General features: G+C 42.6%; 1 protein-coding gene across 1 annotated transcript in view; it reads right to left on the reverse strand.

Annotated features, from left to right (window-relative positions):
• NAALADL2 (N-acetylated alpha-linked acidic dipeptidase like 2) overlaps window positions 1–15,429 on the reverse strand; it is a 291,258-nt gene extending 275,829 nt beyond the window's left edge. The window contains exon 1 of the mRNA XM_009638747.1: window positions 14,936–15,429. Coding sequence (XP_009637042.1) covers window positions 14,936–15,429 — 494 coding nt within the window. The remainder of the gene's footprint in view (window positions 1–14,935) is intronic.
• Between the last annotated feature and the right edge of the window lie 10,680 nt (window positions 15,430–26,109).

The following is a 26,109-nucleotide window of genomic DNA, read 5'->3' on the forward strand; positions in this document are numbered from 1 at the left end:
GAAAAGCGGCCGGTGGCCCCCACAGCCTCCTCCACGGGGCAGGGACAGCACTAGGCCGCAGCGTCCCTCGGGAGTTTCTCACTTACCTGAGGGCCTAATTTGGTAAGGGATAAGTTGATCTTTAATGTCAGTCTTAATTACTTTAACTAAGCAGAAGGCATCCAATGGTACCACCAGCATTTAATCCTGGGTATGACTCATCCTGATCCAATTTTAACTGTTTCCCAAGCAGCGAGACCTTTTTAACTTCCAGACATGCAAAGTCAGGAGAAAATGAGAGAGACGGAAGCGAGCCCGACACCTCTGCGAGCCTTGCCCTTCCTCGGGGAGCCACTGATCGTCGCCACCGCTGCAATCTCTATGTGATTCCTGCGGCCGCAAGGCTGGCAAAACTGTAAAAGGAGACTTGGATTAATCCAGCCGGGATGCGACGTGAAGCATGTAAAACCAATTTCCAAAACCGTAAGACCAAAGGAAGATTTAACTTATTTATCTTTGTACTTCTAAAATAATACCAAATGATTCTTGTTTTCACAGTGTCTGTTTACAAAAAGGAAAGTTTTGCCAGCAAAGAGCTGCAAATCCCAGATAACGCCCGGCCGCCCTGCGGTGCTACCAACGGCTCCGCACGCCCTCCAGCAGCCCCACGACAGCACTCGGCGCCTGCAACCGCCAAAGCCCAAATCCTCTGCTCTAGTTCAGCTTATTAATCAAAAGAGAATATTCATACCAAATCCTCTCAGGCACCCTAGCTAAACTGGCTCAATGAGAAAGGAAGAGAAGTGGTAGGTCCAAAAATTTAGTTTAATGCTAGTGTCCTCTATCAGATGAGCTTATCGTTGCCTTTTTGTAGACGCCAATGGATGAAGAACTGCAAAATCCAACCTCATCGGACCACAGCTGACAAGAGGCAGGGGCCATCAGTGCAGGTTTGAAGCATATTTTAAGAACCGCTTTCTTCTCTGCCAGGAACCCAGGTGAAGGCAGTGGGACGGTTACAGCAGGACAGGGCCCCACTGCCACCAGGACGATTGACTGGAACACAATCTTTTCAATCTGCTTTTAAGGTTTTTGTTGGTTTATTTGACCCAGAATGTAACAAGGCTGGGCATAGGCTGCACTAACGCAATCGCTTCCATCTAGAAGAGTTTTTTACACATGCTGCAGAACGCATGTAGGAATTGCCTCTTGTGTTCCTCCAGCGGCCATCTCCTGCTCTGCGTATGGACACCAAAGCATATGGGCTACACACCAACTCCCAGTTCATAGATGCCAACTGCAATTTTAAGATGTAGTCAAAGTTAATTTTCTTGGTAAAAAAAAAAAAAATCCCATTTAAAAAGAAAAAAAAAATCCTATTCCTTTAAGGAATTCAGAAAAGGGGATCCGTATTCTGGGTTTGTATCTGAAAGCAGGAAAATTTTTCACATTGTCTTTGCACTATGATTAGGAAAAAGAATGAACAGCGCTACCTTCTGAGGAACTCGCTCCACGTCCAAAGCACTACTGGTTTTCAAACTTACACCCCAAGATCTTTCCTGTACACGTAATAAATTTGACTGATCTCAGTGTGCTTCAATAAAATCTTTGAAAAGACTGATGAAATAGAGATTGGAAAAAAAACATTAGAAAGAAACCACTAAATCATCTCACCTCGCCTTTTCTATGCCACAGACCTATTTTGTGTTGAACACTGTAACAACGGTTTGGCTAAGGAACATCCGACAACGTAACAAAGTCATAATGGAATTTCTTCTGTTCATCACCTTATCTGTGCTCTACACTTTTATTTTTAATTCAATGTTTAGCCTTTCGTTCTTGTTGCATTTTATTCCCATACCAGACTAAGAAGCCCGGGTATCTATTTGCATGTGGAAATATTTCTGTATTGTGATAACTAACTTAATTTTTTTATTTTATATAATACTTATTTCAATATGAAAGGGAAAAGCCCCCCCCCAACCTATATTAATTCCTCATCAAATGCTAAGCAAGTAACTTTATTTGGAGTTGAGGCCCATCCTTCTGTGCAGAACTGTGTCCTTAATAACTCGCTGGGCATTTAACACACAGACTTCATAGCATTTCCAGTTTTTACAGTTTTAAAGGAGCTATGAATACAAGAAGTACTTCTGGCCCTGGGATTGGAATGGCAATTGGGTCCAGCCACGACCAGAGGGAGGGAGAAGCGGTGCGGAGCACTAGAGTACATGGCAGTTTGGAGAAGTATGGTGCAAATTGCAGAACTCCAGCTGCTATGCAAAATTGGATCTACTGATTCACATATGCACAAAACCCCATAAATAACTGAACAGACAGCTATATAAATACATATATATTTCTCTCTCTGGAAGACAGTCTTTATAAAACTTATTTATTTTTTTTTTTTCCCCATGAGAACAAAAGGAATACCTGTATTGATTTCCGAAACACAATGTCTTGGCTATCTTTTTAGCACATAAACTAAGTAATTTAAAAACAAATTCCCCCACAGGGTCTGTGCTAGGATTCTGAGGAACTATGCAAACTTAACTCTTTTTTGTCACAGGGCTTAATTTTCTTAAATCATTTCTAGGAATATTAGCAAAGAAAAACAAGCATGAGAATACAGAAGAAAATAATTTGTATTTTTTAAGTCACTGTTTGCACTGCTAGCAACACAGCGGCAGGTTCCATTTGCCTTGCACTAAGCATATCATGAATAATTCAGATTCTTGCTTTGTTCCCTAAATAACTTGACAGGGAATGGAAACTTTATTCATGACCGTATGGCCTTTTTCTAAGCGTGCCTATTTATTTAATAATGCACATCACAGGGCCCATCACCTAGGTTGGCATTTATTAAAAATAAAAGCATTCAATAACTATTACTAACAAATGGCCATGAAGCAGGCACCTTCCCAGAGCTACCACCTTTTGCTCACAAACAGCACTCAGCCAGCTATCTAAATAATTAAATGGTCTCAATCTGCGCTGCATCCGCTCTGGCTCCCGTAGCCTCCGACAGGAAACAGATTCCAGAACTGCTGGGAACATGTTCCTGCCTCGGCCACCAGCGTAACTGTAAATATGCGAGCTCTCTGCTAAATCACAGCTGCCCTGTTGGAACAAGGAAAACTATTTCCATCAAAGGCGTACTGACATTTTCATGGACTCCTTATCTATTTTTAACTATCTGCCCACTGGCTCCCCTCTTCACGTTTTGGAGAACTGCTGGGTTTCACCCGTTCATAGGCTCCAGTTTGTCACTTGAACAGATCCAAAATGTGCTACTGCAGAGAGCATAGCACAAGTATTGGACAGTTGAGTCAAGGTAGGATACGTCAAATCTTTGGTCATTTGGTCAACTCTGTATTATACAGGAGGATTACCGCATCGGTTGTCAGCTATACCCTAACTTCCAGAGGAAAGTCGTCCCAAGTTACCTCCTTTCTCCAGACCCAGATCTCAGCAAAAATACTTCAATTCATACAAACTCCTCTCTGAAGAGCTTTCTGAAATTTGCTGGAGAGAAGTCAGCCTTTGATGGGGTCCTAACCCCGACAGTAATAGCGACCTTTTCCCTTAAGCCTCCCACAAGCCACTTAATTAGCCTGCTGGCTAATGGAGTTTGAGCGCCTAGCGAAGAAAGTAAAATGAACCAACCCCTCAAACATCATCTGCTCAGTGGAAGATCTGAGGTCTGTTACATATATTGAGCTTTTATGAATCTGACAGCACTGGTACAAGGAAGCCTCTGTGAAACTACAGAAAAGAAAGAAAAACATCACAACAGCTGAAAAGATGAAAGTTCTTAAATTTTCTCCATTCTGTTAAGTAACAGTTTTCGCAAAAGCCAAACAAAGACATTAAGTTGGTTGAGGACCAGAAATGGCTTTGGCAGAAAATGTCAACGCATACGCAAAATTCCCCAACTACCAGAGAGGTAGCGGAGGCCCCATCCCTGGAAACATTCAAGGCCAGGTTGGATGGGGCTCTGAGCAACCTGATCTGGTTAGCGGTGTCCCTGCTCACTGCAGGGGGTCCCTTCCAACCCAAAACATTCTATGATTCTATGAATAAAACTCCTGAAGCTTCCAAGAGACAAGATCTCTAAACAGTTTTACCTCTTAAACACTTTGTTTAGATAGTGACATTTCAATCCAATTTTCAATTTTTTTATTTTACTAGAAGAAAAAACATAATGGATAAAGAAAATTTCATCTAACTGGAATATTTCAACCTTTTCACCCTTGGAAAAAATAGTCATAAAATAAGCGGAGTATGAGTCAGTATTTTAACTTGGACAGGAACTAGTTCATCAGGAAATCATATATATGTAAATTTGTGTCAGTTATAGGTGTCCAAAGGAAACATCAGCTTATATAAAGGATGGGACTTCTCGCGTCTTGACAGATCACCCATTATTGAGACTCTGAACATTCAGACATACATACAGGCCTCCTGCTTTATTTAACTTCTTGTCCATAAAGAATACTCTAGAAATTAAAAAAAAAAAAGCCAACCAACTTGTTTAATTTTGAAAAGTCTAACAATGTACAAGTTCCAATATTACTGGGAAAAGCCCCAACTTTTCAATGCATTTCATATTTGTTTCAGCGTGGCAGCTCCACTTCAGAAACTCATCAGCTTTCAAAGAGAATTGAACTGAGAATAGAAGCCCCTTAATGCAAGACTACTGTAGAAGACTATTATTAAAATGGATTATTATTCAGACAATATCAATTTCATTATCTCTGATCGATTCCTAGCAATGCTCCTTAGAAGCCTTCAGTTACGAACGCTGCATGAACAGTAACTTAACATTGCACAACAAATTGCAGTCCTGCTGCTCTCAGTAAATTTGGTAACCGTCTGACTTATTAGCAGGCTTCCAGTAAACAGCTGTCATAGGTGCTGACTGTAGGGAACTGGATGTCAAAGCACCACCAAAGAGGGCTGAGCAAACGCTTTCACCTCGAGGCTTTGTTAATTTGATTTATGTGTACAGGCAGGAAACTAATTGCTAATTGTTGCGGCGCATACCATGGAATTGCAGCACTCCACTCCAACGCCCTATCTCAAGAGTACCAACAGACTTCAGTTTTACACTCTGCTGACGAGATGCATCCTAAACAGGAATTCACGAGAGTTTGGTGCTTAAGAAATTTTATAGGAGACCTCTTTGGCCTGTGCCACCATCTCCTCGGAGAAAAGAGCCACCCTCTAAGCAGACTGCGTGGCTGAGAAGTTGAGAGCCAATGCAGTTAACTCAGCAGGAGCAAACTCTTATGGTTGTTCAGGCAATTAGTAGATCGTTGGCTTATCTAGTGCTGCTAATTAAACTGTTAAGGGGTTTCGTTCTGGAAGGTCTGTTCCTCAGTATCTTTGTCGCTGGGACCACTAGCCAAAATTGCTAATTCTCTTTGTATTGATTTGCAAGGACCTGGCAGCAAAGGACAGCTTTGTCCAATTCCTGTACCCTCTGGTATTTCCCCATGGGAAGCAATTGGCCTAAAACGAAACCCGGATGTCGTCTCAGCAGGCCGTGGCTTTTTGCCTTCCGATTCTTTCTGCTAGAAGAAATACGGTTTGGTTACATCTATAAAACTGATGGATGGCAACGTAAATAAGACACTTGCCTCTAAATACTGCCTTTTAGCCAGCATTAGTGTCAGAATCACTCAGAAATGTCTAGTCAAGTATTTCTCTTTCTCAGGTAACGTCAAGTACAGAGCCTACCACTCACCAGAAGTTTTTAAAAGATAGCGCTTTTCAAAATCCATAGATGTTTTACCGTCTGTTCCCATTTGTCATACTGAAACAGAAATAAACCCCTGAAAACTTGAGCTTTCCAAACAGCTACAGGCAAAGGGGAGAGCGAGGTGTCCTGGGGGCAGCCCGGCAAGCAGGAAAATTCAAGGGACCGTCAAGACCCTCCCTGATCCCTCCCTTAGCCCAAGCAGGCAACAACAAGGTACGCTAGACCTTTAAAAAGCAAATTACTCCCTCACCCATGCTGGCACAGCTCATTTCATCCTCTATTAGAAAAAGTAGTACTTGTCACCATTCAGAATTGCTGTTCTAATTGGGACTAAATTGCCCCACGCTCTTCAGCAGTCGTGGTAAAGAGGTAGATAGCTAATGGCCACGGAAATTGGTTCTCTCTCTAAACCCTAACCACACTTCTGTCATGACGAGTTCGAGGCAATGTCAGCAAGGTAATCTCTAATTCTAAAAGCTGCAAGATTATGCAATCCAAAAATAAGTAATCAGAGCAAAATTAATTTAAACTCCATAGCCTACCCCAAACCAGTGTTCCTTTTTCTTCAAAAACGTGAGGTGCTGTGCCAACAGGCAGACGGGGCGCAGGAAAGCACGCCAACCGGAGAAGTTCAGGCGTCTGGTCCTGTTCCAGCTAACGCAGAACAGGACTGCGACCCTCAGTCCCCGGCGTCCCGCGTAACCTCTCAGCAGCACTGAGCCGTCCCCATCTTCCCCCCTCAAATTTCCACCCTGAGCCTGTGAACGTTGCATTGAAACAGATGCTGTACCACAAAAAAGGGATTATTTATGAAAAAAAAAAAACAAACAAAACAGTAATTAAAAAAAAAAAATCTTCAAAAATTCCTAATTAGCTCATCTCTGCATTTTGTTATTCCACAAAATACACATACACTTAAAATACTGAAAAGCATCATTCTCAGTTTTCACTTTGATGACGTACGATGTCCACCCCAGGACATCGCATACAACACACAAATCCTCCCCACTTCCCTTCTTCTGAGAAAAGGTCTCAGAGGTTTGGCAAGCTCTCTTTTATTTTCTTGTATCTCAAAGGCAAAATAAAATACTTTTTTTTTTTTTTTTGTATTTTAAAGAGCTTCTAACTGGTGAGTTGGCCCAATTGTGATTTTCTTTCTCTCTTCCCTAGCACAGAACTGTATGTTGGTTTTGAGTGAGGAGCAGTGAGACAGAAGCCATTCATGGGGGCTGTGACAGATAAGGAGATTTATCAAGGGGCTCATTACTTATTATGCCAATGTGAATATACAGCTTATTAGATCTAATTCATTACTATATCACTGGTGTATTGCTTAGAAAAATTATTTTAAGGCAACGCTGTGTACTTCATTTACAAACGATGCAGTTATAATACAAAAATCAGACTTCACTGTAAATGATTTCCCAAATCAAACATCTAAAAATCGATGTATTTTTATGGGCACCATTAAAAAAATAATCAACCGAGAAGAAAAATTGTTCTCAGCGAACCACATGGTGGACTTGAAACATGTCCTTATAACATTAAGTAAACCATAAGCTAAGACATGTCTTCGAAAAGGAAGAAGAGTTTTGTAAGCATATGCTGTAACTGACCCTAACAGGAATTAATTTACACCTCCTCCTTGTCAAGCACTATAGCAATGTATGGTTTCCTTCTTTCATCTACAGAAAAACAAATGAAAGAGCTACGTTTGGCAATTTTTATTTTTTTTTTTCTTAAAAAGAGGCAAATTGAACGAAACCAAAGAAAGCGATAAAACAGACAAGGCTTTCTGTTAAAACCTCTGAAGCACAGATATAACCTATTTTTTTGTTAAAAAAAAAAAACAAACGTATTTGACAGAAGTGGTTATCTGGAGCCTAAATTTCTCAAGTCGCCGTTCCACAGATACGGCTCGGGTCACTGGGGCATCTCTCTCCTACAAAAGGCGCCTCCCCATGTTCTCAGAGCCATTCTTCGCCGGGGAGGGAGCAGGAGGAGGAGCGGGAACTTTCGCTTGTTTGATGTTACTCTTATCTCCTTTCCAAAGGGGCTTTGTACTTATAAATACACATTCAAAATTATCATGTGAATAAAGAGAATCCCAAGTGATTACAGAGAGCGTGGGAATGAAATCATTCTAGAGAGCTCGCTTAGCTCCCGCTTACCCAGGAACATGCCAACATCCATTCCTAAAGATTCAGCAGGCAGGACTTCAGACTCGGTCTAACTAGATTTAATACTTGTGGGGTTTACAGCAATACAATAAATATCTGAGACTGATAGGCAGGAGGGAATAGGAGGAGTTCCCACTGAGATCTGCTTTTTGCAATGCATTTTTCACCAGTCAGCATGACAGAAACCAGGATTTGCTTGTGCCCGGGGGGCACGAGACCACCGCTCAGATCACAAGTAACGCGAGCAGGGGTCTAGGCCAGCAGACTGCTACCGCCAGCCGTGCAGATGCCCGTACGTAGCTACCAATGAACAGTAGCTGTTAACAGGAATAGGGACAAAACGGGTTTTTCCCAAGGGAAGCAGTCACCAGAGCCCTCCTTCCTCCCCTCGTACCCTTCCTTTGGAACCAGAGGCTCTGCTCCTGCCACGACTTCTCATTCCTGGGACAGCAAAGTCAATTTTGCCAAGCAGCAAGTTGAATCCAGCCCAAATCTCCAGAACTGAAATTTTCCGAGAAGCTCTGGGCTCTCTTTGCTTGCTAGGTCTGGGTTTCACAGGCTTTACCCGACAAAAAGGTGTGAAGCTCCAGGGTTTTAACAATACCAATTACAACTGATCAGGGACAAGAAACACTTGGGTATGGAAGTTTCTCACTTTCAGAAAAAAACAAGTAAACTCCTTTTCTCACCGCACTGAGACTTTTGTGTCTTTGGCTGTGGCCACGTAGGAGAGCAGTTGCTGTCTACTCTCCCAAAGCCCTTTGAAGAATTACGCTGAAGTTACAGATGGCACCAGGCACCGGTGACAAATCAATTCTTGCCAGAGATGGATTTGTGAGATTCTGCAGGTGATATTACCAGCTGGAAGAAGGAACAGCTATGCCTCCGAAGGACAGTTAGTTACAACTAGACGCATTACGAAGGGATTTAAACCTCCCCATTGCTCGAGGGGGGAGAAAAATGATAGGGAAGTAGGCATCTGAGTATTACGTACAGGGTGAAAAGCCGAGCTGAAACGCAGGAGCTGCCCTACGGACTGGATGAAGAGCAAAGCAAAGACTCGTCCGTCTGTGGCTCCCCAGTCTTAATCATGGAAAAATGGATCCAAGAGGACCGTGAATCTGATAGTAACCGAGACGTACGGTTGTTGGAAGGAATTACACGGTATAAGGCTACTAGAATTTTTAAAATAGCGTTTGAGAGACTTAACTGTTCCCATAAATAAGGTATAGCTAGAGTTATCAGACATCAACACAACTCTCCATTCTTCTTTACACTTACTATTCAACAGGAATCTTTGTTTTATGTTTAATTTACAGAAGTCAACGCCACAATTATAACTTCCTGTAAAATAAATATGATAGCCCCACATTTTCCAAACAGATTAGGATTGTTTCATTTTTTACCTGGTTGTGGAAAAACCAAAATTGAAATAATTTCATGTAAAATAAAAATACCACCTTTTGTATTTCCCCTATTGAATGCTCAGCACTATTAAACACGCAACACAACGTATTTTCTTTAAGAAGGTGGCACCAAATTGGACAGCAGTAGTTACTGCAGTATTAGAGGCCTTGGAGGAGACTGCATTTCTGCTACTTGTTGTGCATTACCTTGTCCCTTTAGAGTGTTAATAATATTCAACTCAAACCTGAACTGAAAACACTCACCAAAGTTCAGTTTGCACCCAGTTCAAGTGTTTCCCATTCTAAAATACAAAAGCTTAGCAACACGTGATGACCAAAATCTTGGCGGTTAGCGATGGTAATGTGAATACAGGGACAACACCCCCTCTAACTCCAGACCAGGGTGTCTCAGATTTTTTCCCCTTGTCTTTTCCTGAAGGTACAGCAAGAGAAAAAAAAAAAAAAAATCACCCAGGAGGCAGAGGGGACACCACACAGCACAAATGGCACACTCACCTTTAATTTGGGGAAGGACAAAGAAAATAAGAATCTACTCATTGGATATCTAACCAATCTAATTATTGGGTGGTGAAACACTGGAACAGGTTGCCCAGAGAGGTGGTGGAGGCCCCATCCCTGGGAACATTCCAGGCCAGGTTGGACTGGGCTCTGAGCAGCCTGATCTAGTTAGCGGTGTCCCTGCTCCTGCGGGGGGGTTGGACTAGATGACCTCTAGGGGTCCCTTCCAACCCAAAACATTCTATGATTCTAACCCACATCTAGCAGATGCACAACGACAGGATAAAGATACACGTCTTTAGCATTCCACTTTTTATTTATGGTGAGAAGTAAAAACCAGCTGAATTTTCAAGGAACTTAAGTGATATTAGATAATCTGAATCCCATTTTGAGAAGTAGCTTAAAAATGTCAGTTCTCATTGAATATTGGGCTCGTTAACTTTTGAGAATTCAACAGAGTGCTTAGCAAAACCGTTGGGTGTTTCTGTAGTTTTGAAAGCCTGCTTCTTACGACCTTAAGCATTTATCATAAACTTTAGAGACTTCCACATCTAAACACATTAATCACTTTCGAAAACAGGACTTTTCCTATTCTAACGATTATATCCCGGAGTCGCAGACACATTCCACAGGGAGCAAGAGCGTGGACTCAAAGCACAAATGACCGCTCTCCAGCGCTGCCCTCCTGACACGCGCCCTCCAACAGGGCTCCGAGAACTCAATCTCACCACGGAGTCTCAACCTAGCTCTCCCAGGAGACAGCCTGCTTCCAGCCTATAAATTTTACCAGCTTTGTCCCATCTGTGCTGCCCTGGTAAATTCTGCTGGTTACGGCTATAATTTTAAACAGTGCCTGAGGTATTCTGTATCTCGACTTCTACCTGCTCTCTCTTTTGGATGTGGGATTTATGCCCTTTTCATATTCACCCTGAAGGCTCATGGGAGCTAAGTCACACCAGACTTAAACTAAAACCTTTTCACATATCTTCCAAAAGAAAACTGAAGTGATATTCACGGCCCAAGCAGATATAATACTGCTAGATTCCTATCAGCTCAGAGATGTTTGCAGAATTACGCCTGGTTTTACCAGTGCTGACTCTGCTCGTCTTATGAAGCAGGATGTTCCTCTTATAAATATTTATCTGAGCAAATTTAGTATTCAGACTCCTAAAATGTTAGATTTGCTGATTGAGTACTATTAACGATATTTGTCCCAATTTTTGTCAGCCTGTAAAACCCTGCAATGAGTGGGGTAAGGAAAACTCTTCAGGTTTTTGTGGTGACTCCTCTCCCCCTTTCAGGCACCTCTGACAACTTCACTCCTCCTGAAACCTCTGAAACATCAGGAGTAACCCGATTTCTACTTTTTATCATCAACATTGTAAGCACTGCCCTACAGGGGGTGGGGAGAGGCGTTCAGAAAGGCTTGAAGAGAGAATATTCACTCAGGCTGCATCATTAATTAGGCAACTTGGCCAAGGCCCGCGTCCTGGTTTCAGCTGGGATAGAGTTAATTTTCTTCACAGTAGCTGGCATAGTGCTGTGGTTTGGATTTAGTACCAGAAGAATGTTGATAGCACACTGATGTTTTCAGCTGTTGCCACGTAGTGCCCAGACTACTCAAGGACTTTTTTGAGCTTCTCCTGCTCAGCCAGGGGCATAACAAGCTGGGAGTACAGCACAGCTAGGACAGCTGACCCAAACTGACCAAAGAGCTATTCCAGACCATGGAACGTCATGCTCGGGGGGGGGTACTCAGTTGTTTGGTTTCGGGGAGACTGCTCGTTGCTCGGGGAGCGATCGTGGCTCGGGACGGGCTGGGCATCGGTCGGCGGGTGGTGAGCAATTGCATTGTGCATCATTCGATTTGTATATTCTGTATATTCTGTTATCATTCTCATTATTACTATTATTTTCTCTTATTAAACTGTCTTTATCTCAGCCCTCGGCTCTAACCTTTTTCTTTCCTTCCCGATTCTCTGCCCCATCCCACTGAGGGAGGGGGGGAGTGAGCGAGCGGCTGCGTGGTGCTGAGTTGCCAGCCGGATTAAACCACAGCAGCCCGTAATTACACGGTGCTAAGTTGCACTGAACTTCCGTAGCACTCATGTTTTACAAGAAGCAAGGTGCAAAGCTGAAGGAATAAAAGCCAAGACAGGGACTTTTCTTACCTAATGACTTCTAGCACGTCTGCTGGGAAAAACGCTTGCCACGGCCCCGGCCGATGGAGATGCCAGGACTGACGAGCAGCGGCACAGGGGCTCTCACCATGAGTCGTCAGTGGAGGAGCCGGATGGGAACGCCTGGATCTCCCATTTCAGCAAACTGGGCAGACAGACTGCTGTTACCCTACCTGGTCCTCCGCTCCTAACACGGCGTGCCGTCTTTGGCTGGGGTAATTTTCTTCCCCATAGCTGGTACGGGGCTGTGTTTGGGATTTGTGCCGGCCACAGGGCTGATATCCCAGGGATGGGTACGGCGTCATGCTGGGCACATAGAGCTGGGGGAAGGAGGAGGAAGGGGGGGACGTTGGGAGCGATGGCGTTTGTCTGCCCAAGTCACCATTACGCATGATGGAGCCCGGCTGTCCTGGGGGTGGCTGAGCACCCCCCTGCCCATGGGAAGCAGGGAAGGGATTCCTGGGTTTGCTTTGCTTGCACATCCAACCCTTGCTTTCCCTGTTAAACTGCCTTTATCTCAACCCACAAGCTTTCTCACTTTCACCCTTCCGATTCTCTCCCCCATCCCACCGGCTGGAGCAAGCGAGCGGCTGCGTGGGGCTCCGTTGGCGGCTGGGGTTAAACCACAACACTCGTGTTGAGAGAGGCTTCGTTCGACCTGCAGAGAAACCCGTCCAAATCCCAGCAAAACCAACACAAGTTCCCAGTTCACTTCCGCAACCTCTTCAGAAGCCCAGAGGTCCCAGTGCTCAGGGCAGATTTCACCCCAATAGGAAGGTCCCACTCCAGGCCTCCAAGCATATTAAGGCGATGCCTGCTTGGGCAATGTCATTGGCACTGCTGCGTCTCTTACACATTTTTCTCCTCAGTCCTTTATCAGGACTGTTAGCAAAATCCCTTACCGTTATTGAGTCTGATCTAAGTAGTAAGCGAAGAAAATTAAATTAATGTCATTCTCAGTAACATTTAGAAGTTGCAAGCTAAGCAGCTGCCACTTATTCCTAGTAACTCGAAGTATATTATATTGAAAGAAGTCTTACAATAACATATATTGATTTTGTCAGGTTTGGGCTTTTTTTTTTTCCCAAGCAACATATGTTGCGTGTTCCGTATTTGCGGGGCTACACGGACGCAGGTTCCATTGCAGCAGGTCTGGCTCCTGCCAAACAGATGTTGAGGGAAAGCAACTTAACACAACATGGGATAAAAGCTGTCTCAGATCAAAACACTGGGTTAAGAAAAACCCTGTGGGTAATGCGGTACACTAAAAGCATTGCTTATATATTTATATACAGAGTTGATAGGTAGCCAAATTAATGCTTGACTACATTTGTTGAAATCATGGTATTATGTAGAAAAAAAACCTACCAAATGCTAAGAACTATGTGAACTAAAGGAGAGCAACTACCTAAGGTTTTTATGTTTCAAAGTATTCATATAATTTATTTTACCTAAAGACCAGATTCTCACCAATATCCTAACAGCTAGCTGAAATAGCTTGAAAAGTGACGAAAGGTTTGAAAAGGGAGGTTTTTAAACCACCCTTTCAAATAATAGAATAGCAAGCGATTCCCAGTCCCCAAACACGAAGTATTATCCTGAGACCGACAGCGTTCTCCGCAATTTGCCATAATTTGTCTAACACCCAATCAGTAGGGCTTAGCTTATTCCAATACTTAGTTCATGACTAAGCCTAATGACAGAATTCAGTTCAATTTGCTCTCTGAGAAGACAAGAAGGCTAATTTTTTACCATTCAAAATCAACATTTTTCATCACCTATACCCTTTCACATTATGAAAATAATTAGATTTGGATTAAGCAGAGTCAGTTCATCACATGAAAACTGACAATCAAATCCTTCATACCTATTTTTTCCCTTGAATTTGGTAACAGCATTGGCTCAAAACACGGTAATAACCGCTTCAGGATTTCAGGATCAGTTTAGAAAATATAACAAAACCCGAATTACGTTAGAAAACTTCTGTGGCTACTTTCAATGTAGCTGTGATCTACTCAAGACCAGCTCTTTGGATGTCCATGACAACGATCCTTGCTAACCTCAGGTACGTAAGTTCTGCTGCTTCTGAACTGGTACTGATGCAAAAATCCCCAACGCTTTTCCTTTATCATTAAAACGGAACTTGCAGTTCCAGAAGCCAGAAATAAGCTCATCTCTCCCCTCAAACAGAAATAACTTTCAAAAGTTGGCAGGAAAACCTAGTTTCTTCCACATTCACTGCTACAGAAAAGTGATCATACTCCGATACGAACGTGTTATGTAAACTTTCAAAGCAGTGAAAAGATTCCAGATTAAAAAAAAGAAGTTAAAATCAAACCTAAGTCAGTAGATATTTTACAACATTTTATATTCATAAAACAGGTACTAAGAAAAAAAGAAAAAAATCACAGTCTGTCAGAGTTCAATTTTCCTGCCTAAACCCATGCAGACTAAGAGTTTACTGCACCATACAGACTGAAAAACAAAAGCCAGGGTTCACTTAGTTGCCAGAGGCTAGATGGGGATTTCCTAAAGCACCAAGTATTACAAAGCACCATCTAAAATCTTGCTTTTTGACAATGTTACCTGGCAGTCAACTGGATCTAGGACAGCTGGTCTATCGTCTATATTTCTATTCACTTTGAATTATCTGTTTTTCAATCCATGTACTTTAAAGCTAATATTAATATATTTAGCAATAGAATGTTATTAAAGCCAAAACTATAATGACTTAACACAAATCCCCACTGTTAAAAATTACCCTAGTTTCATATCTGTTTATGAAGGCTTCCCAAGCATCATGAGAAAACTGACAACGAAGAAAAAGTCAAGATTCCCCAAAAACCACAAGAAGTCTTAACGTTGGCACCTGATTTCATTTAGACAAAACTATGTCCAGGTACATACCTGTAAATCTGTTGAATATTTTCAGCTTTGATTTCCTTGAGAATTTCGTGGTAGATATGAAGGTTATTTGGTTCTTGAGACGTTGGGGGAGAAGGGCATTTCTTGCGTGCATAATATCCTACCACAATTCCAAAAATAAATAAAGTCAAAGCAGTGCAAAATACTTTCAGTATCTGAATAAAATTGCAGCGGTTGCTCTTTGGTGCCTGTCTCGTGTAGTGTGAGATATAGTCGGGGTCTTCCTGAAGGCGCTGGAATCTTCCCTTTGGAGAAGACGACGGCTGGATGGACTCGAGATCAAGGTCAGGGCTCTGCGAGTTTCCCAGGTGATGCTGGGCCGCACCATCCAGTCGGAAATGGTCAAAGCCGGGCTCCTCCAGCTCCTTTTCCATGTCCCATTCCAGTTCCAGCGCTGTGGCTTGGAGCTCATCATTGTCAAGGTACGGGGAGTGCCCCTGGGCTCTCTGGTCTGCGCTCACTTTGTGGTAGGCCATCTTTTTATCTATTAAAACAAAATTAAAACAAACAAACTAAATTTGTGTTTCCTTATGTGCACATAGACAATTTATTTATTCTTTGTAAACCTGGGAGAACTAAACATATATAACAAAAAGCAAAAGCTGGGTTCTCGGTATTTTGCTCTCCCTGTTTCCGTCATTCTGTCCTCTTCCATAGGATCAGCAGCCCCACCAACATCATCAGAGGGAAAGGAGATACTTAAAAGAAAATAATATATTGTAAGAATGTGAATAAAGGCTATTTACAAGTGCCAATGGCAAACCACAAAAGTTATCCTATTATTTTGTCAGTCCCCAGGATAATATTAAAAAAATTGAGTGAAAGCAAAGAGGTTCCAAAACGATTATTTATTACCTGAAAGTAATTTTAAAGCTTAACAACTGTGTGTATCAATTTCATTTCATACACCATGCAAAATAATGCTGTTAAAATAAAGTTGAAAAAGCAGAAATAATGTAACTTCCCTGATCTTATTCTAAACACGAGGAAATGATAAGTTAAAAAAGAAATTTCAGGGTGACACTGTACTTACACATCAATAAAAGGCTTCTATTTAGATGGAGCATTCTATTATTTATAGGTATTTTAAATGCATAGTTCCTGAATGACTGATGAATTTACTTAGAAATTGTCCCAGCTGTTTTGCTCCACTTCTTTTTCCCATTCTAATGAATCAAAAGCCCTGCCAGGTAAGTATTTATATCAAAATCATCCCTTTAATAGCAAAGCATACCTGTGGCAATTCTAGATATTTCTATAGATGTATGAGCCCTCTAAAGGGAACTCTGACCTCCAGCACAAACACTCAAAGTCAATTTTCAACAAATCATTTTTAACAGGCTGCAACAATAGGGCGCCGCTTGCCTCCATACTTTGACAATAGCTATTCCATCACATAAGCATCTGTAATTTAGGGCTTTTCAAACATCAGACTCACTCATCAATTAGAATAAAATGAAGATAAAGGTAGTAAACCTCTCACAGTGATGGATATTGGACTGACACCCACAACACTACATTATCCCTCCAATTTTACATTTTAAGGCATTTTCGTTCTCTAAGCCCTACCTCCAGATATCATTATTGAGGCCAGATAATAGATGAACCTACTCTAATGACAAAGTGGAATTTAGCTTTTTGAAACTCTCTGAAGAGAGCAAAACGTTAGAAAGCATTGATATAATGAAACGGCCTATTGTCCACCGAAAGACTATCTTGCTCTATACAAAACCAATTTACAGACCCTATTTCCTTGTACAGCCATATAAATATCCCTCGCCTATAACTGTCAGGCAGTCTAGGAACAGCCAAGAGAGCCCATACTTGAGGTATGTGTTTCAAGTGTAGCTATTGTATAAACTTTGCAAATCAATGCTCCGCCTGCAGTCCACATTTTTCTATATGCAGTGGAAGGAACAGAGGTTCGAGTGACCTGAACTAAAGCATCTTAGATGGTGTGAAACGCTACAATATTTATTTAAATAATGATAAGAAATGCTAGTCTCTAAATTCCAGTTTAGGCAACAAATGGCTTCCGCCTGCCAAGCCATTCTGGTTGAACTCTCTGGACCTGTTAGCCCACCCCTCAGGTTTGTGAAGGTCCCGCTGAAGTGTAGCTCTGCGGTCCAGCAGGTCAACCTCTTCCTCCCCAAGTCCTGCATCACCTTGAGACTTCTTAAGGCAGCACGCTGTCTCCTCATCCGGGTTGTTAAGGAAGATATTTAATAATATCAGCCCCAGAATTGGTCCCCGGTACACTAAGCTTCTTATCAAGCATCAACTGGAGGACATCAAGTGATGTATTAGTATTCTTTAGAAAATTGAGCTAACCAATTTTCAAACTATTTATCCGCCCTTTCACTCACTCTCCTCCTGTTTTGGTGGTGGAGGGATTATTTTGCAAACCATCAGTGCCAGAGGTCACTACTACATAATAACAACTGCCCAACAACCTCGGCTTTCCAACTCCATTTTGTCCTGCTTTTTATTAGAAATTAATTTAAAGGCAAGTGGTTTGTCCTTAAAAGCAAAAAAAAAAAAAAAAATCATTACTGCATCCCATAAATACATAATTTTGACTCTAGAATTACTGCAGTCATTTAACAAACTGCTTTAGCCAAATAAATAAACCCTTAAAAGATTACTACAATATTTCCCATAGAATAGGAATTAAGGCAGTTTTTCAGATGCAGTTGCATGGCAAATATTAATCTTGCTGCGCTTATAAATGGTGACCATTGCATATCCACGGTAGTTAAGTTTTCTCTGCATTTATGACATTTAAAAAATGTATGTTATTGTTCAGTGGAGTGTATTAATAAAGATTATTTAAATCTACACATAAGTGCATAATAAAAAATCCTATGAAATTTCTTTAAATGGTTGTTAATGCAGATGAGTAGTAACCACATTCCACAGCTTAGTATCTCAGCAATTCCATTTTCATACAAAGCACCAAAACCAGTTACCTCACTCCAGAAAAAAAAACCCAAACAACTAAAGTGAACTAAAATAAAACCCGATATTCAATTCAGTTTTTGGGGTGGGGGATCTTCTTAGCAACACATGTGGCTTAGTTAAAGAATACGATTGCAAGAGTAACCCCAGTTAGCAGCTTCACTTTGCCCCCCAATATTGCTCAGTTCATTATTTGAGCATAAGGACACAAGCCCATCTTACCACGAAGCAGCTGAGATTGGGGCCCGTAGCGTATTGAACTATGCCAACAGTGATTTTAGAAAGGGATCTCCTGATTCTGAAGGCACAAGTCACTCGTGCCATGTAATCTATATTACCAGTTCTACTGGGTATTTGGCGGGTCAAGGAAGTAGGCGTGACTTAAAGATAATGTATTAAATGTAATTTTAGGTGGGAACTCTAAGGAGAAAGGAAATGCTACATAGAGAATAACAACAACAACAAACAGAGAATAGAAATCTGGATAAACTGTGAAGTCAAGAAAAACCACTATGATACTCCAGTTCAGTCATCTCTATAACACAGACCATAAAATGAACATATTTTTGAAAAACACTTTTGAAAACTTCAGGAGATAGAAAATCCATCCCATCTGCCAGCAAGCTGTTTCAACACTTCATTGTTGTTAAATACATGTTTTATTATAAAGATAAAAGAGCAACTGCAAAATGCCAGGAGTCTGAACGTGCACCGAGTGAGCTTTAAAGCCATTCTATAGGGACAGCAAAGGGAACCATAAAGTCTGGAATACCGGACAGAGCGTGGCTGATGACCAATGAAGTAGATGTGCGTTTCTAGGCTTCCACTTATTTGTGGGGAGAACGTTTATAGAGGGATGTCAAATCAATGCTAAATATGCTTTCAATTAACTGTACACCAGGAATCAGGAGAGCCAGCTTTACCAATCGTTATTGCCTTAACGAGCCCATTTCAAAACTATCTACCTGTCTTTTGATCTTAAAAATAACACATTTACATCCCGTCTGATAGGTGCACCTTGTTACGAGACAACCAGAAACTTTTTTTCTGCTAGCTTTCCTGCTTGAATCCCTTATCAATGAAGCCTTTGAAAACCAGGTAATAAAGACTAACATGAAAGGTGTTGCACCTGTATCACCGCCACTCTTTAATACCTCCCCAACAGAAAGGCCAGCTCATACTGTATAATATACGGATGTTTTAGGAAATCAAAAAGGAAAGACCAATATGAATATATTACAGTAAATTCTTTGTGACTGGTGCCGTAGTTGTTAAATCCAGTTCATAAATAGCTGAGATGATCAGCAGGCTCATTCACAGCAGGAAGAGAGGCAAGCGTTGACGTGCGGCCCATAGCGAACGCCTTCCCGGGCCATTTCGCGTTCATTACTGAAGAGGCAAGCTTCACCCAGGAATTGCACTAAGGGCATTGCGGCTCCTTTGTACAGTCACAAAACCAGAAATCCAGGGCTGTTGGCTAATCTCATTTTAAAAGTTCTTTCACTTTGATTTTCTTCTCGGTATCCTCTACACAGACTGCTTTTGCTTTAAGCCCTTGTAATCTTTTCGCGCCTAGGCAAACCCCCAAAGCAGATATAATGTCACCTGTTTGAAGGGCAAATAGCTGTACTTATCGCAGAACTCAACACCCACTGCACATGCGAGTCTTTAAAGTGTATACGACAACAATTTCATACTTTGCTAAATGAAATGATGCCAAGTTTCAGGCCTAGACAAATTTCTTCAGAGTTATAAATCCCTGACAAAAGTTGTTTGCAGAAGAGATTACGATGCCCTTGTCAACAGCAACGTTACACTACACTGTAATTAAAAAATAATGTGATATCTCCATCATCGCTTGCTTAATTTTCTGCAGTAATGAGCTCTCCCTTCCCTCACGTTTGGGATATGGGCTTGGCAACCAGCTCAGTTACAGCAGGACAATTAAGTTCCGTGTCACTCTGCACAGCCACCATATAAAACCAAATGACAAAACTTACCAGTCGTTCACGTTTCACCAGCTGACACAAGACGAACACAATCTGAAACAAAGCTCAGTGTCATAGGAGAAGACGCAACGGAGCGATCGGGCTTGAGAAAGAAGGCGCGCAGAACACGGATCATCGTTGAGTCCAAGTAGCCTCTTCATATGACACTAATAAGGACTTTCTGGCATGCGTGAGCTTAACTTCTTCAAAATCTCTCACCAATTTTATTATATCATTAACAGCCGTGTGGCCCAGGATGCTGTTAATATTAACACAAAGGATGACTACATGGCAAGAACGGGGTCTAGAAGGCACCTCGATTGACAAGACTCGCGCACAATGATGTCCGGTTGGAAGCAAGAGTTACCTCGCCCGTCAAAGCAGCGATCACGTGCGTCAGCCACTTGAGCTATAATATCCTGGGCCATCCAGGCGTGCACAGGTACACACATATATATTTGCCTGCTGCCTGTTCAGAACCTTTGAAGTCCTGGGGCTCAGAGAAAGAGGGATTGCTCGGAAGCTCCTTCTCGCCCAGCAGGCAGCTATCACCTACAGATGAGGCAGACTCAGCTGGTCTCTAATATGCTGGGCACGTATTGCTAACATAGATCTTTTCCATCCTCAGACATGTTCAGTTTGCAAATAACTATTTGCTTGAAACAAAACTCAGAAATATTTACTGAACGAACAGCAGCGAACAGCGTCCCTGATACATGCATGGCCTACCTAGGAGGTTCATCGAAACCGCAGCGTAATCAGATCAGTACAAACGGCTCTGCTGCGGAGCCCGTGCGTTTCTTGTGGCACGTGCTGGGCCCTGACGCCTTCGCTTTGCCTCCATTTTCAGAACAGCTTCTCCCTCCAGTTCGGGTGGGGAACAGCCCGGTTCCTAGCCATCGCTCTTTGCCACAGCCATTTGCAAACATCAGAACAACCACCTCGCACAGGGAGGGAGAAACACACTCCCCCCAGCGGTTCCTTAGCCCATTAATCACTCATCTTTCCTTTGGGCTCCATGCTCAGGCCATGCCGTTCTCCTTGGGAAGGGCATCACATAGGATTGCCGTGTTTCTAAAAGCAAAAAAGCAGGTAGAGAAACAGGACTTCCAGCGTTGGGAGGGTTCTGTTGTGGATGTGTGTTTATGCCCTGTTCTTAAACTATGTGTAAGGGGAAGAAATGATGTCCAACATCGTTGTTCATTTGCCACAGCCCCACCACCCAACCTCTCCTGCCCCAGCCACCTCCCCACACCTCTGCCCCAGCCTCTGTCCATCCTCATCCCCAGCATCCCGGGCCCTGCTCCTCTAGAACCTGTCCCACCCCGCTCCAGCATCTCATCCTTGACTTCCCGGGGAACTGCAACAGTTGATGGGGCGGGAAAAGATCCCTCCAAAAAAAAAAAAAAAAAAAAAAAAAAAAAAGAGAGTGCTGGAATTCTCATCCCTGTTTCAGATTTCAGGGACTTGGAGACATCATACAATTACAACAAACAAATCGCACTCAGAAGGGATGCAGTCGCAAAAAGTAATAATAAGTTTCCTGCAAAAGAGGACGTTTTAACCATGTGTTTCAGCCAGCTCTTGCCATCGTTTGGTTTAAACCGCAGCATCGCTGGATCCTGGTGAAGCCCCTGCTGACCTCCTCTGCCCCTCAGGCCAAAAAAAAAGGGGGGGGGGCGCCACCACCCGCCTCGTCCGGCAGAGCAAGCAACCCTCTCACAACTGTTCCTCCAACACCTCAATCTTTCCTTTTCCCCATTTCTCCTCCTACCAACTACCCGTACAGTCTCTGCCCGCGTGTGTATTTTTTTCCAAATTCAAGGTTCCATCAATACCATATTTTGCATTACATTTCCCCAGACGTTACAATTGCCTCTGAAAGAAATAAAACACAACGCTTTACCAAGACAAAAACTATTATTGGGGCATTTGTATTTAAGCTTATAGTTGAATTTGATGTGAAATGAAATTATTGTAAATGGTGTTTAACTTGAAAATGCTGACAGCAATAGCTGCAATAACAGGCCCTAGCAGTTCTTAAGAAAGTTAATTTTACATGACTCATTTCTGCTTTGGAAATTTTTACGTTGCCAATCACTGGTTTGGGCACATTTCACTTCGATTTTTTTTTCCAATCTCTTTTTTCTTGTTAATTACAGTCAATCACATCTAAATCATTGTAAGAAAATTAAGTAATTTTAACTTTAAAAATCTGGAAACCATGCACTTGCAGGCTCCTAGACTCTAAGAAACGGTGCTAACAGGAAGCTTCTACACTTCAAAAGGGGCAAACCAACATTAAAAAATTCGATGTGATTTCAAGCCATGTCTTTTAAAAAACAAAAAACAAACCAAAACAAAAAGACAACCCAAAAAGGTCACCTTCTATGGATGAGCTACAAACAGGAATCTGGCCTCATCATGAGCACGGAATCCATTCCTGGTTTTTAACAATCATTGCCAAAATCTGGTAATGAAAATATTAAAACATTTTGCTGGGGGGCGGCGATGAACAAAAACCCAAAACCCAAACTGATGACTCCGGAGCGGTTGGGATGCAGGGTTACCGAGGCATAGTCTAGTCCAGGGATAAGAGATGGACATGAGCCAGCCCTGCAATTCCAGTCTGTTCCTGAAGGGATCTGCCCCCCGGTGAAGGGATGCAGCTTGAGGCAGAGCCGCAAGCGTGAGACACGCTCAGGACCAAAGACCGAATTTCAGTAAAAACGCAGATTGCAGACAGTAAGTTGTGCTCATGGTTCCTCTAAAAGCAAACCAGCCCTTAAGCAGCTGGGACACTTCAGGACACGTCATCGCCAAGCGGAACGATCTCCGATACATAAATGACTATACATGAGCTAAGGCAATTAAAAAAAACCAAGGCAATATTTCAAATCTGTATTTAAAATGAGTAAATCTCTGGACAAAGGCTTCCTCTATAAAACCTGCACAATTTCTGTTCCCACGGAAGAGCTATGGCTCCGGCCGGAGATGGCAAGGACTCTTAACACCCCGCTGCTTTAGGGCTTCAGGTGAAGGGACCAGACCCAAGAGTGGCGTGGGTGAGAGCAGAACAGACCCCAACACTCCCAGTGATAAGCAAGGCAGATGATCGAGGCTCGTCTTCAGAGCTTGGGATGAATTTCACAAACTTCTCTGGTTATGGAAGACGCATCTTCCTACTACTAAGATTTCACAAGGAAATCAGAGATACACATGACCTGAAGGTTTTAGTGAGGTGGAGGTTGGTCTCTTCTCCCAGGCAATGGGATGAGGGGAAACGGCCTCAAGTTGTGCCAGGGCAGGGTGAGGTTGGCCATGGGGAACAATTCCTTCCCCTTGGGGCTGTCAGGGGCTGGAAGGGGCTGCCCAGGGAAGGGGTCGAGTCCCCACCCCTGGGGGGATTTAACAGCCGGGCAGAGGCGGTGCTGAGGGCCAGGGTTTGGGGGTGGGATGGCAGGGGTAGGGGAATGGTTGGGCTGGGGGAGCTTAAAGGGCTTTTCCAACCTAAATCAGTATGTGATACTGTGAAATCCTAATGTCTCATGTCAAGAATAATTTTTTGGGAAAAAAAAATATTTTCAAATTACATACTTAAAATACTGATACACGCAGTGTTTTGTTTCTGTTGTCACCATCCTGCAGTCTTCTAACTTGCTGTGGAAAAATAGGTCAGTACTCAAAAAAAAATGTCTTTTGTCAGATGAGATTTTATAGAATTTTTTTCTTCTTTTCTTGCTTAGTGGTGGGGTTTTATTTAGTTTTATCAATTTCAACAATGACATGGAGCCCTTAAAAATAATATATTATGGAGCTGAAGATGGCAACATTTACAATTTAGCCTTATTGGAATTTTATTATATTTTGATAGATGACAGCTTTAATGATTCTGTGCATGGTTTAGAGCAGAAAACAGAGTAAGGCAGTAACATAATTTTCTGCTTTTTTGAACGATCCGTATCCAAAGAATTCAGAAAACAAGCAAGTTTACTTCATAATCACGCCAAATTTATTTTCTGGGTGAACTCTCAAATGTTAAAGCTTAAGTACACAGAGTGACGTTGCCGTGGCAACCGCTACTGCAACCCAAGATGGGAACATGTTTATGAAAGCACATTTATATACCCGTACACACACGCCGAGGCACACCGGCGCCCCAGCCTCCTGCCAGAAGGCAATCGAGCTATTCGGGCGTTATCAGCCCCGATGCCGCTCCTGGCACAGTGAGGGGACGGTCGCTGAAGCCATTCAGCTGCAGCAGCCCCACGCACGATCTATACGACTCCAGGTTGTTCCCACGTGTTGTGGTCATGAAGGCTTCCAGCCATTGCTCCTGTTTCTAGGACCTAACCGAGGAAACCTTAATTTGCCGTAAGATGTAATATTGGAAGATCTAGCGTTGCTATAGCTATAGGCGAAGAGTGGAGTGGTAATATGTTTGGTGTCCTTTGACCTTTTTTTTGTCTAAATCTCCACTGAAATAAGCTGTCGAGTTTGAGAAATGTCAGAGTTTGGTCATTTGAGTCTGCCCGGAGGGGTAATTTTGCATGGTGTACAATTCCTGTGAATTTATCACAACATGTTATTTCACACATAGTCAACATGGTGTGACATTCAGCATCCTGAATCCGCCGATGTCTACATGCTGAAATGAGTTTCTTTAAAAGAAAATCCAAGTTCAGGGTCAACAGAGGAATCCTCAGCGGATTTCTGGGGATAAAAATCAAAGGAAGCATCCCTTCTTTCCGCTGCGGTGCCTGCATACCTGTCTATTAGGCAGTTCTGTCGCTCCTGGCACAGCCTTTGCACATCAGCCAGCATTGAGTTCAGCGTGGAAGCATCTTAAATTAAAACCCAATTTGTTCCTTTACTTGAGTATCACTCACTCTGCAAACACGTTTAAGATCTGTGATGAAGTAAATCTATATGTAAAGCTCTATATATCAGTGATACGTATGCTTTCAGTAGCTTTCCAGGAGAATTTTACGCTTTGATGTTAGTCCTTCGGGAATTAAGTCACAAAAAGCAGCTAGATCTGATGCTGTTTTCAGCCAAGACTTACCCAACGGTGACCACAGCCTTGGCAGGAGAGGCACAGCTCTTCGCCTATGGTTTTATCTCCGGCCGCTCTTTGATGGGCTCCCAATCATCACTTACAGAGATCCCTCAGCCTTGCTGAGACGTATGAAGATGAGGGTATTACATTAAATAAACTAGAGAAGTCCATTATCCTAAAGACTGCCTCAGCTCTCCGTTGTCCATCGCAGCCTGCTATAGTTCCTTTTGACACCCACAAGTTGAGAGTTAAAACTTGTATATACGCAGAATTTACCATAGACCGCTATTAGGCTGAACTCTGAGCAGTTCTTATTAATACTGTTAGTCTGTACTCATTTTGTAAGCAATAATTTCTTAAAAAGTAAACGCAATACTTCTTGACCATGACCAGAGCAGCCCTAGGGAGGAGCGTGATACATCCTTCACAATCTAAACCAAACACATCAGCTGCTTTAGAAGAAAAACCTTCAAGAAACCTCCTCCTCCTTTTAGACTAGGCCAGGGTTTGTGCATCGCTATCAGAGCTTAAATCGTTTTCGCTGTGGTACTTTTTGATTTAGAGCCATTAGCAATTGAAGATAAGCGGTGTGCATTACCACAGGAACAAAGAGGACGTGTTCAAGAAACATATAGCTTAGTATACTGAGTTCAAGTGGGCTATAAACGGAATAACCGATGCTTGGAGGGATTTCGGCACTTCTCATCCCAAGCAGGAACCGCGCATGAACAGAAGGGCTGATGGTTTGTGCAAATTTGGCTTTATACCATCAGCTAAATGACTTGTAAGATGCTGGATACCCACGTTCAGGTACACATTCTTGTACGAGACAGCGAGGATGTCCTGTATGTCCCAAACGTCTGGGAATTTTTCAACAGAGTTACATTAACCAGAAAACAATGGTCTGGTGACACCAAGCCCCTCGAATAGCAAATGCCGTACGAGACAGCGAGGATGTTCTGTATGTCCCAAACGTCTGGGAACTTTTCAAGAGTTGTTACATTAACCAGAAAACAACGGCCTGGTGACACCAAGCCCCTCGAATAGCAAATGCCACAGGACAGCAGGCGTGGGTGACCAGTCACCGCGCACGCTTTGCGTAGCAGCTAATAACCTGCTAGTACCTCCTCTCTCCCATGTGCTTTAAAAAG

The sequence above is a fragment of the Egretta garzetta genome, unplaced genomic scaffold (genome assembly GCF_000687185.1).
Source record: "Egretta garzetta isolate BGI_Z169 unplaced genomic scaffold, ASM68718v1 scaffold560, whole genome shotgun sequence".
In the NCBI taxonomy this organism is placed as follows: domain Eukaryota; kingdom Metazoa; phylum Chordata; class Aves; order Pelecaniformes; family Ardeidae; genus Egretta; species Egretta garzetta.